Here is a 15,353-nt window from a genome sequence, read left to right on the forward strand (position 1 = left end):
ATTAAACTGGATACTTTTCGACAGATAAATGTATATAAATCAGAAAATTGACCAATGATTGACAAAAGCAAAGGGTTGTCCTGTAACTTCATAAATAGTGTTCCATACATGATTAAATCACAACCTGAGGTGAGATGCATTCATTTGAGATGTTAGGAGAAAACATTCTGAAAATAAAGGTTTTTAATGAGCTAGTAACCATGAATGGTATTACAATATTGTATTGTTATATTCCCATGGGGGATTTAAATGGCACTTTAAGTAATGCACCTCTACATTACATTAGTGTGTTCTGCAAGCATGGACCAAATCGCTTGTTTAATATGATTGAAGTCTCCATAGGCTTCTCAACCCAAATATGCCAGGGTAGTCATTTAACTGACAACAAGTGTTTTAAATACCCTCCCATGACGCCCAGTCAGCCAATCGGGGGGCCCTGGAGGCGGGGGCCGCTTGGCCCCACTGGCAAGCATCTGAGGGGCTCCTCAGACTCAGCTCGGGCAGAATTGGTGTACCCCTCCCTACCAGATGACTGTCAGTGCACATTTCCTATTGGCGAGAGGGAGTGAGAAGTAAACAGAAGAGACCAACAGGGGAAGAGTGTGTGAGAGAGAAGCGGTGAGTGTGTTACAGTGGGAACAGAGAGAGAGACTCCAGCGGAGGGGGCGAGAGGCAACTTCACCGGGGTTCATCACTGCGCACTGTCAGGGAGAAGAGATCGCTTTCCAGCGCAGCATGCTCACGCAGGTTAAAAAGTGGACTGTGGAGGAAGCTACTGAATGAGACCCCCGATTCACTAATGGACTGTTAAAGAGAGCGCAGTGAGTGGTTAAAGCTGTGCCGTCCTGACAGGGAACAGATACCGGAGAAGAAGCTGATGCAGTGGGGAAAGTTACCAACTATGGAGATGATTTGTTAACTGAGAGTTTTCTAACTGTTCGGACAACTCAGAGACATTTCCTTAAACTGGATGATATTATAGACGAGTCCCAGTGCACTTGTCCGTCCGGTGAGATCTCGTTGCCGCGGTGGACCATAACCAGCTCAGTCGCATAGACGGAGCGAGTGAATCCCTCCACGCTACACAATCAGCGGGCAGAGCTACAACAATGACGGCGTTATACCTCATATTTTGCCTTATGGCCACAGGTAAGACATGTGTTTGTTTGTTATCATTAAGCATACATATCTTTATTGATGGAGAAAATATCGCTCCATATTGGCGCGATGCGTCAAGCCATCCAGCGCGCGGTTATAGAGGGGCATGATGTGCTGCAGTGCTACAATCCACTGCTGTTAATAGCCGGTAAATGTTTAATTAGTTTTGAAAGAGTGATTACAACAGGGGGTTCGACTGTCTGCAAGCCACTCCGGGGCACCAGTGAATCATGGCACTGCGTAATTCTGGGTTTCTTTTCTGGTTCAAATGCCTGATCAGTGAGAGAGACTATCTGTGTTTCAGTGGATGGGCATGAGGTTGCGGATGCAGGGCGCACGTACGGAAAGTTGAACCCATATTATTGTTTCACCTGAGGGATTCCTTATTCCGGACTGCAACGCGTGCGAGCGTATGCCTCACAAAGCTTGTTTTAAAATGAGGTAAATGCTTTGATGAGTAAGCAGGTGGGGGAAATGCAACTAAAGCGCTGAGATTGGACGCAGCGCCGTGTAGAGCTCCGCATACCATTTCCCTCTCGAAGTTAGTCAGTGGTCCGCAGATTGAGATAATGATGTCCATTAAATAAAAAGCATCGAAGAGGTTTGGCCCAATTTAACGATGTGGAAATAATGTTTGCTACTGGGTCGTTATGGTTGGGTTTTTAATTTTTTTTCTCTTTGAGGCGCAATCCAACACAATCTTGGTTACTATGAACGGTGCGTAAAGAGATACAAGGGTGCATCATGAGGGGAGCACAGTCTCGCGGGTATATATGCGTTTGTGCTGGAGCAAGGCAGAGAGGGAGTGTGAGAGACACTGAGAGGAGGAACATTTGTTTTTTGGGAGACAGGAAAAGGCACAACGCATGCTGTCTGCCTCCCCCAAACACCACCACCCCCTGCTGATTTTTGTTTACAGAATCGATTTGCCTACAGTAGTTTGTTTATTAATAATTTCAACAGAAACTCATGTCTCAAAGCTTAAACTCAAACTACCCAGTATGTATGTAAATCTGACTAAGAGACTGTTTTAAGGAAAAATGTCACAAATTCACAGCTTTTTGATAATAAAAAAATCATTTGTTGCATGTGTGGCACGATAGTTTTCCTATAGTGTATGTGTATTATCCCAAGTGTATGTGTATTATCTATGCATCACCATCACTTACCATGAATGCCTTTTCAGTATAAATATAATCCTTACGAACAAGCAGGCTCTATCAGCAGCTGGTAAAATGAACTCTGATAATTTAGTGCTGTGAATGTCTTGAGCAATTAACACTGAGCAACTGTTGACTTATCAGCATCTTTCAGAGTTTTTGATTAACTAGTGTGTGGTATTAACACTTTAAAATAAATTAATAAGCTTTAAACATGAGGGAGTACACAACAGCATCACACTGACACAGATCATCTCTGGGAGGGACAAAGGGTGGAATAATGAAATCAAAATCCCTTCCGACTTTTATTTTTCCCTTATCTTTTCTGCCTTGGCCAGAAGCAGCATTAGCTTTCAGGCTCAATCCCGAGCCGTATTTCAACCAGCTTTCAAGATCACAAATGGCAAAGCGTGTTTAATGGCCATTTGTTGTGAGTACATCTTTACCATCAGCCCCGGTTCCGCATGGTTTTGTCATTATTCAAAACTCGGGGAAGGGACATGACACCAGTAGACCTCCGCTCCCTGACAGACTAGCAACAGCTGGATGAGAAGGGGGTGGTAGCCAGACAGCGGCATATTTCCCCCGACCCTAACACACACGCAACTCTTCACTCTCACACACAAATAATGAAAATGGTAACAGCTGCCCTAATTAAAACCTAAGAGACCATAGACCTAATTTATTGAGCCTCTCTTACAGTCAAAATGTGGCCACAGCAAGACTTCCCTTTGAAATGTGTGTATGGCATATAACATACATTTCTATGTAGTCTTGTACAACACTGATCATTTACTTCCTCAGAAAGTCCCCTGGGCTCTCAGAGGAATTGGATTCCACACTGCATCAGTATTCTGAGTAATCTTCAGTGAGCTCTGCTTTGGAACCTTTTGCATGGGTCGCTTGAGTCTCATTGGGCCAAGTTCAAAGGCTGTGAGCCGAGATTACAAGTTTCTCTCCCTTCCTCTTAAGTCGTGTCGCCACTCATGTCTCACTATAGTGTAACGCCGTGGAAATGTTCCACCTTGCCTCTTCTCACAACTCTTTTGCCTGGCTGAAGAATATGTGACTGTGGGACAGGGGGACATGAGAGCGTATCTACTGGCTGGAGGCGGCTGGCAGACTTTCACCCAAGGTTGAAAGCCTCTTCACACACATATTTAATGCAAGCACACCCAGGCACAAACAGAGAAGTGATATCCAGCCGGGAAAGTGATAAGCCCTGACCAAGCCCACTCCTCTCCACCATATCATCCTTCCCTTTCCCATTACCAGAGATTTGTCTTTTCCTCACGCAGCGCAAATATGTTTGTTGACACAGTGCATGGCAGCATGGCCCAAGAGGTTGGTTTTAGGGAAATGTGCATATTTCATGAACTGCCAGTCTTTGAATTCTTGTGCAGGAAGTCAGGATTCATAGCAAAACAGAGTTTAAGATGAACAGGGAGAGGAAGGGGAGTCGTGTTGCAGGGGTAAGACTCGGATGTGCCACCAGTGTCTCAATGATTAAGCTGACAAGCAGTGGGGAAACACTGAGGAAGACTGCTGAGCACCGTTAACCCTTTCTCCATCTTGTTACTCTTGTCTGTCTCTCTCTGTCACACAAACATACTCAAATCACTCCACCATTTCTATCCCTCTGTCAATTTCAATCCTCTGCGATACAAAGAGATTGAGGATAAAGTAGGTAAAGTGTGAAAAGTTTGCAGCCGAGAACCCCAGCCAGCCGATGAGGAGCTTTAGATACGCGGTGCACAATAGTGCAGACGCAGCAGAATCCAAACACAGCTGAGTCTTGAACAGAAGTGTCTTGCATTATTTAGGAGGCATACTCATGGCAAAGATATAGATGAATTTTGGCCTACTTTGATTTACTGTCTATCTGATATCTGTGTAATGGTTTGCTGCTGGGGTGTTGTATTGAACATAAAATCTGAATTTTCTACATTCTCTAGTGGCCACAAAAAAAAAAAAAAGTAGGGATCCATACATTTGTTGTAACAGTAACTTAACTTATAGTCAATATATGGTTTTTAGTTTAGCATTTTAACCGACCTAAAAAGTGAATGTTTCCTACAAAGCCTCATCCTTTTCCTTTGGAAGGACATGACACACACACACACAAACACCCATATACACACACTCAAAGGCACGCACAGACAGACAGTAATGAATGATCAAGATCCTAAACAATGGCCTGCTGTTTCTTCTCATCCTGGAGACGTGTCTTGCACGCATGCCATTGTCTTTCTGCCCTTCTTCATAAACAGATATCCTCCCATTTCCCCATCTCGCACACACACTTGTTACGTGTACGGAAGGAGAAACTAGAAGGAGAAAGGAAACAATAGGGCTTCATAATGTTGCCTGTCTCTAATCAGCTTTGCCATGCGGGTAAACACAGATAAAAAAACTTGGCAGTGTGTCCTGAGGCTTTGTTATCAGCTGTTAGCAACTTAACTGGATGTGTATGCTGGTATGGCTCAACGCAGGAAGCCTAAGTAGCCAGGCATAGCAAATAGTTTATGGCACTTGGTTTCTTCCAGGATTATTTTTACCTCTGCCCGCCCATTCTTTTTTTGTCTTTGCTTTCTCCTTGTGTCTGTGTCTGCACATCCTCACCTTGTCTTCCTCTGGGACAATCGGAGGATCCGGGGAGGAAATGACAAGGAATGGGACAATGGTGGGGCCGTGTCAGCTTCCTGCCATCGCCTGGAGTCTTCTTCCCCAGTTAGAGCACAAACGTGTTTATTTTTCTGTTCAAACACAATAATGGAATAAATAGAGAGAGAGAGAGTGAAAATCAGGGATTCTGTGCATGTCATTAAAACAGCCCCCCAAGGGAAAGAGTCACGTTTATACTGTAGCAGCTATTTTAATAAAGACTTGGATTGCATTCATCGCTCCCTAAAATGCTAGTGTCACTTCCTTCTAGAGAGATGTATCACCATTTCAAAGACCCTAAGCCCAGAAACCAACATACAACAGAAAGATTGCAGACACACTAGACCACACATTCTTTTTTATTTTCCAATCAATTCCTGCCCTGCAAGACAAGAATTTCATATCTCCTGCCGAGACACAGAAACCAACAGCAAATTGAAATGTATCTTCAGCGTTGCAGCAATATATGTTCCTGTGTTATCTTCACCAGCCGTGTTCCTTAACCCTGTATTAAAGATAGCATGGAGAAGGATTCTGGCAGCTGAGAAGGGGCTCAGGAAAAAGAAAAGTTCAGCTAACATCTAAACATTTATTTTATACTGGATGCTGATTTATTTAACTCCTCTTTAGACTGTCCCTATATGAAATGTGATAGTCAGTGGCACTCAGTAGTAAATACAAGCTCTGAAATATGAAACTGGGTGTACCAGGGCTTGTGGCATGTGCGCATCATCCAGAAATGAGACACAAGGAGCTCACGGTAACAACACACACACACTCAGAGGTCAAGGGCATACACTGGGGCAGAGGATGATAAGCTGAGATGAGTGTTTGGCATCTTCAGGGCTGTGTGCACTTTCTGGAGCGATTAGTCAAAGTCCAACTGTCTAATTAATGATGCTCCAGCAATCAGGATATGTCATTTCCTTAACCAACTAGGGGTAAAAACACATTCAAGGAAACAGGAGATGCCTGCTGCTCACTTCATTAGTGACGGAAGCAGCATCCGTACACTTGGGACTACAACTACTCGTTACTTGAAGTCCACTCCTTCCCCCCTCCTTATTTTCTTTTCATATCTCCTTCCTGACAGTTCAAACCGCCTGGAACGCCACGGCTAATATTGTGTTAGTGACTCAACCATTGACCAAAATAGTGGATTGTCTGTTTCTCCGTGTCTTCTTCTTCTACACAATGAAATACTGTAGCTGTAGGAGGCTTGGTGATGGGTTAGAGAAACATATTTTATTTTCCAATTCGGACGGGGGCTGAGAACCTCGCCCTGGGAGGTCTGTTTGAAAAGGCAGCCATTTTGCTAGCAACTGAGAGATGTCAATCAAAGCTTATCGATCAAGCTTTTAACTGCAGCTTCCTCAATGGCAAAACATGTTAATGTTATTGAGCTGTGTAGAAACGTGAGGAACAGGGAAGTGAGTGGGTGGGTGGTTGAGGTGGGTGGCGGGTGGACCGGTAGGGTAAGGTTTGTCTCCTGCCGAATGTTTGTCCAATGAAAGCCGATGCAGAAACGGTGATGGACTCAGCATGAGAATAAGGGGGAAGGGAAAGAAAGAGAAAGGAAAGAAAAGGTAGGGAGAGGGGTCAAAGGGATTTACTGCCAGCAGCCAGGTAATAGATATGCTTGTATTGGTGTAAACCAAACCTGCTGGTTTTCTTCCTGAAAGGCTGAGGTGAAAATCAACAAAGGTGTTACTGACTGCAACTCTGAGGGGCATTAATAGAAAGGTGATATTCCAACACCTCGGGCCAAACGTTAGATCTCAGGTGTACACTTGGACACGCGAAATGCGGTTGTGTGCGGCAATGTGTTGTGGCTGGGGGGCTTATAATGATGGTGAGGTAAGGAAAGTGTATAGGGGGAGGCTTTTCTGCTTCTGCCACATTCCTGTGAAGCTACAGCAAGGAGGGCAAGAACACATGGCTAAGTGCTTCCAAAGCTGGCTGAGGTGAACCCAACACCCCTCCTGGAGGAAGCAGCCCAACCATTGTTCCAGCACATTGCACCCGTCTGACGGAGGCATCCTAGTGCTGCGTGGATCCCAGGGGGCTGGAAAGAGAACTAGGCAGCAGCGGAGAGGGACTGATTGTTCCCTGCTCAGACTCTCCACAGATGGGGCTACGGCACAGGATGCTGGCTGTTTGCTTTAGAAAGTCCCAGGCGTTTGCTTTGCAGTCGTGGTGTATGCTCTGGGGGATAGAAGAGAAGAGATGTGCCAGTGGAGACAACAGCAGGGTAAAGGAAAGAGAGAATAGAGCAGAGCGAAAGAATGAAAAAGAAAGAAAGAAAGAAAAGGACAGAAAAAGGACCCATCCTAATATGATGTCAGTGTGAATATAGTGTCAGTGCCAAGAAGGGAAGACAGATGATACAGCCATACAATGATAGGGTAGTTGGGCGAGAGAGTGCTCAAGTCCTCCCCTGTTTCCAAACAGAGACATATAGAGCTAGAGATAATGGAGAACGGAGGGAGAGCTAAGAGAGTAAGCGAGGAAGGGGAAAAAAGGAACGGATGAGATGCAGGGAACCCAGGCTGCATCCATCATGTGGTTTGGTGCAGAAGCCATTTGTACCTATTGTTCTCCATAATTTGTTTTCTCAGAGCCTGCAAAGGGAGGGGTGAAGGGGAGAGACAAAGCTGCGGCAGCCATTTATTTTTGCACTAATTACATAAGTGAGACAGCATAATTAGACGTATAGCTAAATAGACAAAAGGCTGAGAGAGATGCACAGAGGGAGATAGACAGGGAGGTGTAGATGAATTCAAATAGATGAGAGGCACAGCCCTCTCTATTTCACATTCAAGAGTGGTAAAATAAGTAAAGGGAATGGAGAAGGATAAAGGGAAAGGAAAAGGGAGAGTAAAGGAGATGGGCTGATGGAAAGGATAAAAGATAAGAGGGAGTGAGAGAAAAGCCCTCTTCACAGGCTGCACTTTGAGGTGCGGCCAAATGCTGCCTGAATAGTCACCTTATTTAATACACCTGCTCAGCAGGAGGGGGCAGAGAGATATAAGGAGATGTGGCAAAGAAAAAGAGAGAAGGGCAAAAGAGAGGAGAGGAAAGAGGAGACAGATCTCATCTCTGCCTCTTCTGATCAAAGGCAGAGAGTGGCTACAGAAAGTTGTTTGTTGTGGCTTGTTTGGGAGGGTCTCTGTCTGTGTGAGGTCATGGTTTGACATGGCCTGCTATTTTTGCTCAGGCAGTATTACACTGCATCACAGCCACATGCCAAACCCTTGAAAGTATCACAGGCTTCATGGACAGTTTTTTAGAACTTGTGACGTTCTATGGCCTTGAAGCAGCAGGAAAGCTGAGGACTAAATGTAGGATGTCGGAAAATTGAAATCGCTACAGAGATTGCACATCTTTTCAAATATCTAAAAAGGACCATGTTCAGAGGTATTTGGTTGTTGTGTTACTAATGCATTTGTGCATCTGCTCTGGTTCACGTGTAGGCGGTGCGTGGTGGGGTGGGCATGTCACCAGTCTTTCAGGACTGTGCTACAGGGGGAGATAAATAGGCATTTAATGAAGCCACTCAATCACAAGCCAGTTAAAACATCTGAGCAAAGATTGAGGGGCAGTCAGGCCTGATCGGAGGACTATTGAAGCCGATGGACGGAAGCTCTTGAGCCGTCACACTTTAGATTAGCCATTCACTGCACTATAGACCTCTGGCCTAACTACTCCTCTGTCTCTAAACAGCTCTCTGAGACACTATAGTATAGCTCCAGTCAACTCCCTGATTGTGCTGGGGAGTTCTTTAAAAGCCAATTTAAACTCAGTCCTTTGTTTAACTCCCCAGGAACTCAAGCTGGGACATATTGTTTAGGCTGTGAGAGGCTGTGTGAGCCCCTGTGTGTGTGTGTGTGTGTGTGTGTGTGTGTGTGTGTGTGTGTGTGTGTGTGTGTGTGTGTGTGTGTGTGTGTGTGTGTGTGTGTGTGTGTGTGTGTGTGTGTGTGTGTGTGTGTGTGTGTGTGTGTGTGTGTGTGTGTGTGTGTGTGTGTATGTGTATGTGTGTGTGTGTGTGTGTGTGTGTGTGTGTGTGTGTGTGTGTGTGTGTGTGTGTGTGTGTGTGTGTTCTTTTTATTGGGCCAAGGTTTAAGTTTTGTGTGAGCTGTCTTTGAACATGTGCTGTTTTGTTAAAAAGAACTAGGCATATCTCAGAACTGGCAGAGCCTAGTTTTTGGGTGAAAGAGAGGGTGCATTGGAGAAATCAATGGCCCAATTCAACCTATTACAGCCATGACTGTTGGTGTAATGGTGTGGAAATGGACAGTGGTCATGTGGATCCCTTTAATACCTCCAGGCTCGGATCACAATTGAAGCTCTGATTCATTTCCTCCCAGCTTTGATGAAAATAAAAAAAGCTCAGAGGATTTCAAAGACTCTCACATGATGGCAACGAGAAAAGAGATCCTTCCGTTTTGTGCAGGGTATGAATCCTCCATTCTACCAGGTTTGCCGAGGGACAAACATAACACTGGGCAGCAATTTTCCTCAACAAATAATGACTCCTCTAGTCCTCTCTCCTTCCAGCCTTTTCCTCTTTGATCCCAGGTAATGTGTTAACAAGCAATGGGTTCATGGAATACCCATAACATTAGTGTGTGTATTCACACCAAGGTGGAAGAGTGTGTGTTTGTGTTTACACATGTGTGGCTTTATGTATATTTTCGCGCCTACTAATGAATTGCTTTATTTGCCTGCTGAGGTGACGATGGCCTGTCTCCAGCAGGGCATGGCTTTTTTTTCTGTGTGTCGGCTTCAGCCCATAATGGGAAGGGCCCTTTTTCACACTAACACATTAATGAGACCGGTCTAATTAGTGCCTGCGGTTCCATATAGGGGACCCCCAGAATCCACAGGAGCATTGTGAGTTGGCCTTATCAGGGGACCACTCAAAGACAGAGGACCGAGTGAGAAAGTTCACACAAATAGGCAGACCTGCTTGGACTAGACTCAAATTAGATTCCTTGTTAATTGGGTAGGAGCATTAAAAAAAAAAGGTGGTGTATTTTCTGATATGCGGCCACTGAGATTCAGCTCCTCACCGGTTAGCGCCCTCTCTCCCTCCGGTTGTGCTCACCCTGAGGGCGATGCAGAAAAATGATTTTTTTCTCTCCTTCCTCCCTCTCCCTCAATCCAGATAATTCAATCTGCTCAATATCAAATAATCTCTCCCTATTTTTCTGCCCATTTGAACCTTATCGCTCAAACAGATACCTCTGGGCGATGAGCCTCGTTCCACCTTGTTAAAAAGGGAGGGGGAGAGAGGTAGCCAATGAAAGAGGGATGGCAAATAGCTCTCATAGGAGTGCTTTTAAAAGTCTCTCTTTGCTGTTCTCATGGGCCGTATGTAAAACAGCGGCCAAATATGTTGAAAGACAGAAGAATAGTAAGGATCAAGATACAGAAGTGAAAAGGGAGACTATCTACAAGAAATTAGGGGTGTTGTGAGTCGTGGTACTTAAGGTCTGGGGCACTAACTTGGGTCCCACAGCACTTATCATGCCCCTAGCCATCTCTCCTGGCAGTTAATTAGAATCCAATAAGGTTGCTGCCTGTTGGTCATTGTTCCTCCAGTGTGTTTACCCTTTCCAGAGGCTCTATTCGCTGCTTAATCTGCAGAGAGTCTGAATGTCAATAGGTCAGGCCAAGACTCCAGAGCCCTAAGAAAGAGGGAGAGACAGAGTGAAGGGGGAAGAAGAGAGGATCAGGGGGATGAAGGAAAGGGGTCATTCCTTCCCTCTCTCAATATTTTCATCTGACGTTCCGTTCTAGTTGTTGTTTTTCTGCCTCCTCCCTCCCTCCCTTTTGCGTCTCCTCTTCTCTTCTTCTCACTTCTAATCCATCCTCATGATTGTTCTAAGCTGCTTTCAGCCAGCCCCTGGGAGGGTGGGGGGTTTTGGAGTCTGTTTTAATTAAGATTTAAAAGACGACTCCCTCAAGAAGGCAGATTTAAGAGCAGGATGGACTGAGCAAAGTATATGAATGAATGTAGATAGGACAGATTGTAGGGAGGGATCAACAAATATCAGAAATCGGTAAAAAGGAGAACGTTTCAAAGCTGTTATTTAGCTGTAGGTCCGCACGTCGCAAACACCCACACATTCACACTCAACGCAGCCAGACTCTGAGGCATTCGAGTGGCTAAGCCAAATGGGATTTTTTTTTTCATTTGTAATCAAGCGGCACAATCTATATAGATTGATCTCAACTTCCTGTGATTCATACCATATCCTGCGAGGGTGATATGGGATCAGTGGTAGCCAGCAAGCAAGCTGAGGGAGTTATCTCCACACTCTGTCTAATGATCGATCATCTCACTAGATGCGCTTAAGAGCCTGTAACGCTCCACTTGTTTATCAGAGCCCCAAACCTGAGGCTTCTTCGTAGATGTGACCTGCAAAGTAAGTCTCATTTTGCAGACCAGCAAAATAAAGAGAGAAAAGAGCTCTTTTAGAGGCACGTCTCAAACGTTTGAAGTTTGCTTTTGTTTGTCTTGACCAGACATGTCAACGTAGGGTGAAGTCATTTCCCCGTGTGATGTAATTTCATTTGGGTTGTAATGTCACCAAAGTGAGTGCTAGACGTTACATTAATTAATAGTCTTATCGCACCAGGACAAAAGGAGATGTCTCTGTAGAAGTCTGCACTGGTACTGTTAGCATGTAGCTTTACTACCACCATGAAAACAACAGACATACATGTAGTGTGTCCATCTGTATGTGTCACTGCAAAAGGGCGCGTGCTTCGTTTTCGGTAAAACAGTCACATAGCATACATCTGCCGCTACTGCAAAGGCTACATTCTTCATCCAGAGTAGAACTTCAAAGAAAACACACCCCAAAAAACAGAGTGTACAATGAAGTGTTTAAGTTCATCAATCCCCAGACTTTGGTGCAGCCGGTAAGGTCTTAAAGGCCAGACGAGGGTCGAGAGTCCAACCCACAGCATTCTCTGCCATGATACATCCCAACACAGAGCCACCATATGTCCAGGGTTTCACAGTCAATGAGCCATTCCACCCAGCTTTACAAAGGCCCATTCACAGCCAGTTGACTCTGAGGTAATCTGCAATGCCATGGTATGGTTAGGACAGAATGCAGCACTAGCCCAACCGGTGGCAGTTTGAGAAAAACAATAGAGTAGAACGTACGGAGGAGTAAACTAAGTGTTAAGGGAGAAGGGTACGAAGACAAAGAACTTTACAAAGCATTTTGAGCGGATAAACGCAAGCATGATCTCGCCCTCGGCTTGCTGGAGCTCCATCGCTTGCCTCCATCAAAGCCCCTTGAGATTCTCCCAGCACACCTTGCCTCCGTCACTCACAACTCTGTTAATAAGGCCAGCAGTAAACGCCAGGAAAGATATGCAGGGATGAAAGATCTTCCTCTCATGTTTTTGCTTTGAGGATGTGTTTCCGGGTGTCAAGGGGGGGGGGGGGGGGGGGGTAGGGGAAAATGCAGCTTTACAGAGAAATGCTGCATTTTAATAGAAACAATAAACCCATCCGCTTATAAAATAATATGCTGTGCCCCATATCTTGTTGTGTCACAGCTCTGGGGACTTTTGGCAAATAAAAGCCCCCACCTCCAATAAGCTAAAGGTATAGAAGAAGCCCATGTCAAAGAATAAAGTGTGAGGAGCTCCTGGGGGAGGGATATATCACACATATATTCTTTCACTGCAGCGATTAATATCCGGGGAAAAAAGGTCAAACTTGACTTGAAAACGGTCCAGTATATCACAGTTACATTTGGGGAGCCAGCATTTCATACATCAATCCCTGTTGTGATGTCTCATCAGCCTGGTCCACACAGGAGAGACCCGCACCGCACATTATCAAAGATTGATGGGATGTCCTAGTTAAAAGACAGGGGGGTGGAGAGATGACTGGTTGGGAGAGGGAACTTTGAGTTACCCTCTGCCTTTTCAGAGGTGTTGAGTGTGGGTTGCGTGGCCTTTTACGCCCAATACAAACATCATCACTGTGGTTGACAAATGTTACGCCAGGCTTTACCACTGGCGACATTTAAAACCTGACCCCAAGATATATGGGGGGGGGGACTTGCAAATGCAGCCTTTTGAGGTCAACGCTCTCACACCAGATGACTCCCGCTGACTCAGGAGGCTCAAGACGAAGGGGCTAAGCCTTCAATCTCTGCCCTCCCCTGTAACGAGAGACAAAACAAACTGACAGAACAAACAGACAGATTATCCTGAATCCTTTTTTCTCGAACACACAACCTAACCCTCTCTTATATCCACTGTTCACTGTCATATTACCCGTTTCTTGTTCAGAGTGCTTGCTTAATAATTATTGATTAATTAGTGAACTCATTAATCATTTATTCATTAATCATGGCCTGATTTTTCTAGAGGAAGCGGCACAATCTGAAAAACCCTGACTTCACATTTCAGTCTAATTATGCTCCTTTTACTAATCAACGCTTAAGAAATGGAGTTTCAGGAAATTAGTTTCCCCCTTCCCTTCTTTTCTCAACACAAAGCAGGATGTATTGAGGTCGGCAGGTAACGTTCTCTCCTCCCTTTATTATGCTCTGGAAGCTTTTTAGTCATCAGCAATTTTAAAGGAATGAGTCAAGTTACAAGGCAATATGATGAACAGAATAAAAATGCGATGTTGAATTAAAGCTTGCCTTTTCTCCACCTCGTGAAAAAAGAGAAGATAAATTCTGGTCACAGACTTATAGACATTGATTAATAAATGGCAATTTGAAGGCCGTTTGTACAACAGAGGCGGCTGCATTGTGAATCACACACTTATTGTTTTCACTGGATCTATGGCTCTCCTGGGAGGGGAGGTAATTTGTTTAATCGCCACGAGTTATGTTCTCTGGACAGAGAGATGGAAGATAGGAGAGTTCCGAAATATTTTTCTGTAATGTGGAGCGAACAGGAGAAGAGACAAACTTTAAAGAGGTTTAATTAGAAGGGTTTTTTGTGCCTTTGTGTTCCTGTTGGATGCAGAGTTCACAACACAGTTCAGCTGCCTTTTCTGAAGAAGCTGTTTTCAGCTGCTGACAAAAAAGAATTATGCATCAAATTAAAGAGAGCACTAGTGAAATGGAGGCAAGTCGGGCATTAACCTCTAAGCTTTAAAAAGCACACATATTAAGCAACACTAATGAGACTCTCATTGAGCTAGCTGTGTTTTTACATTCCAACACACACAAAAGCACAGCTATGACTTCAGTGTGCCGCGCTGCTGCTGAATGAGGTTGTCTCTCTCATTCATCTCACCAGCAGCTAACACTGCACAAGTGAACAATAGTGTAGATGGCCCTTTTACTCTAATGAGATGCATACATTTACAACATTACCACCCTCATTAAAAAATAATAATAATAAAGGAGAAAAAAGTATTAATTATGAAATGCACTACTTCCTATCTTGAAGAGCCATGGGGGTCTCCACTGGGCTCAATTAGGAAGAGTAGGCCGCAAATCCCCAGACTAAATTAATTGACACCCCAGGGCATTAGACCCAGAGTCCCCAGTACAGAATCTATGTAGAGGTTTCCTTTGTTTTCATTTCCACCGCCTTTTAGAACAAGCAAGAGAAGGAGGCAATTTTAACATTATCTCTTCATTGTTTTAGGGATTCATAATCTATTATTTATTTATATCTGTATTTGTTCTTGTCATATCTGCAGTTGGTTATGAAAATATTTGGCTTTTTTTATCTTTGAGAAGCCCTCCTGTCACATAGCTGTTTTATCCACCTTGTCAATTGTGAGTACACAAAAACAGCACAAGAAGTTTTAGTAAATTATACTAAAAGCCATTCCATCCAAACAGTGGGAAAGAAGGGGGGGGGGGGGTGGCAGAGTGGGAAATTGGGATACAATGAGAAAAAAGCGAGGAATACAACGAGTAGCAGAGGGGACAGAAAAGGGCTGGAACTGTGACACAGATCCAGCCAGCAGCTGTCTTGCAGTGAAAACACGGGGGATAAGCAGGAATGACACAAAATGACAAGACTAGCTCAATCAACATCTTGTCAACACTGCTGGCTGATGTGTACAGACAATTTCATACCGCTACAACTGGCTCCCTCCCCTTTTCTCTCCTTTTTTATATGGCTTTTTAGTTCCTGTCCTCCTGCCAGCCAGCCAGTCACTTGCTATCTGTCTACATGGAGTCAGCTCTCAGCTCTTTGGCTGTTGGCTTCAGAGTGGGGGGAGTGTGTGTGTGTGTGTGGGGGGGGGGGGGGGGGGGTTTAAAAGCTGTGCTAGAATTATACTCAAGAAAGATGCTTGTGCCCACTACAAACCCTAAAGATATGGAAGTGTGATGGTAAGGGTGTGTGTGTGTGTGTGTGTGT

The 15,353-nt window shown here is 44.6% G+C and overlaps 1 protein-coding gene across 2 annotated transcripts in view; it reads left to right on the forward strand.

Moving 5' to 3' along the window:
• The first annotated feature begins 543 nt into the window (after window positions 1–543).
• The window catches only part of kirrel3l (kirre like nephrin family adhesion molecule 3, like), a 32,750-nt gene continuing 17,940 nt past the window's right edge, over window positions 544–15,353 (forward strand). For both annotated transcript variants that reach the window (XM_079691348.1, XM_079691349.1), the window contains exon 1: window positions 544–1,149. In XM_079691348.1, coding sequence (XP_079547474.1) covers window positions 1,110–1,149 — 40 coding nt within the window. In that variant the 5' untranslated portion in view covers window positions 544–1,109. The remainder of the gene's footprint in view (window positions 1,150–15,353) is intronic.

The sequence above is a fragment of the Notothenia rossii genome, assembly GCF_949606895.1.
Source record: "Notothenia rossii genome assembly, chromosome: 7".
In the NCBI taxonomy this organism is placed as follows: domain Eukaryota; kingdom Metazoa; phylum Chordata; class Actinopteri; order Perciformes; family Nototheniidae; genus Notothenia; species Notothenia rossii.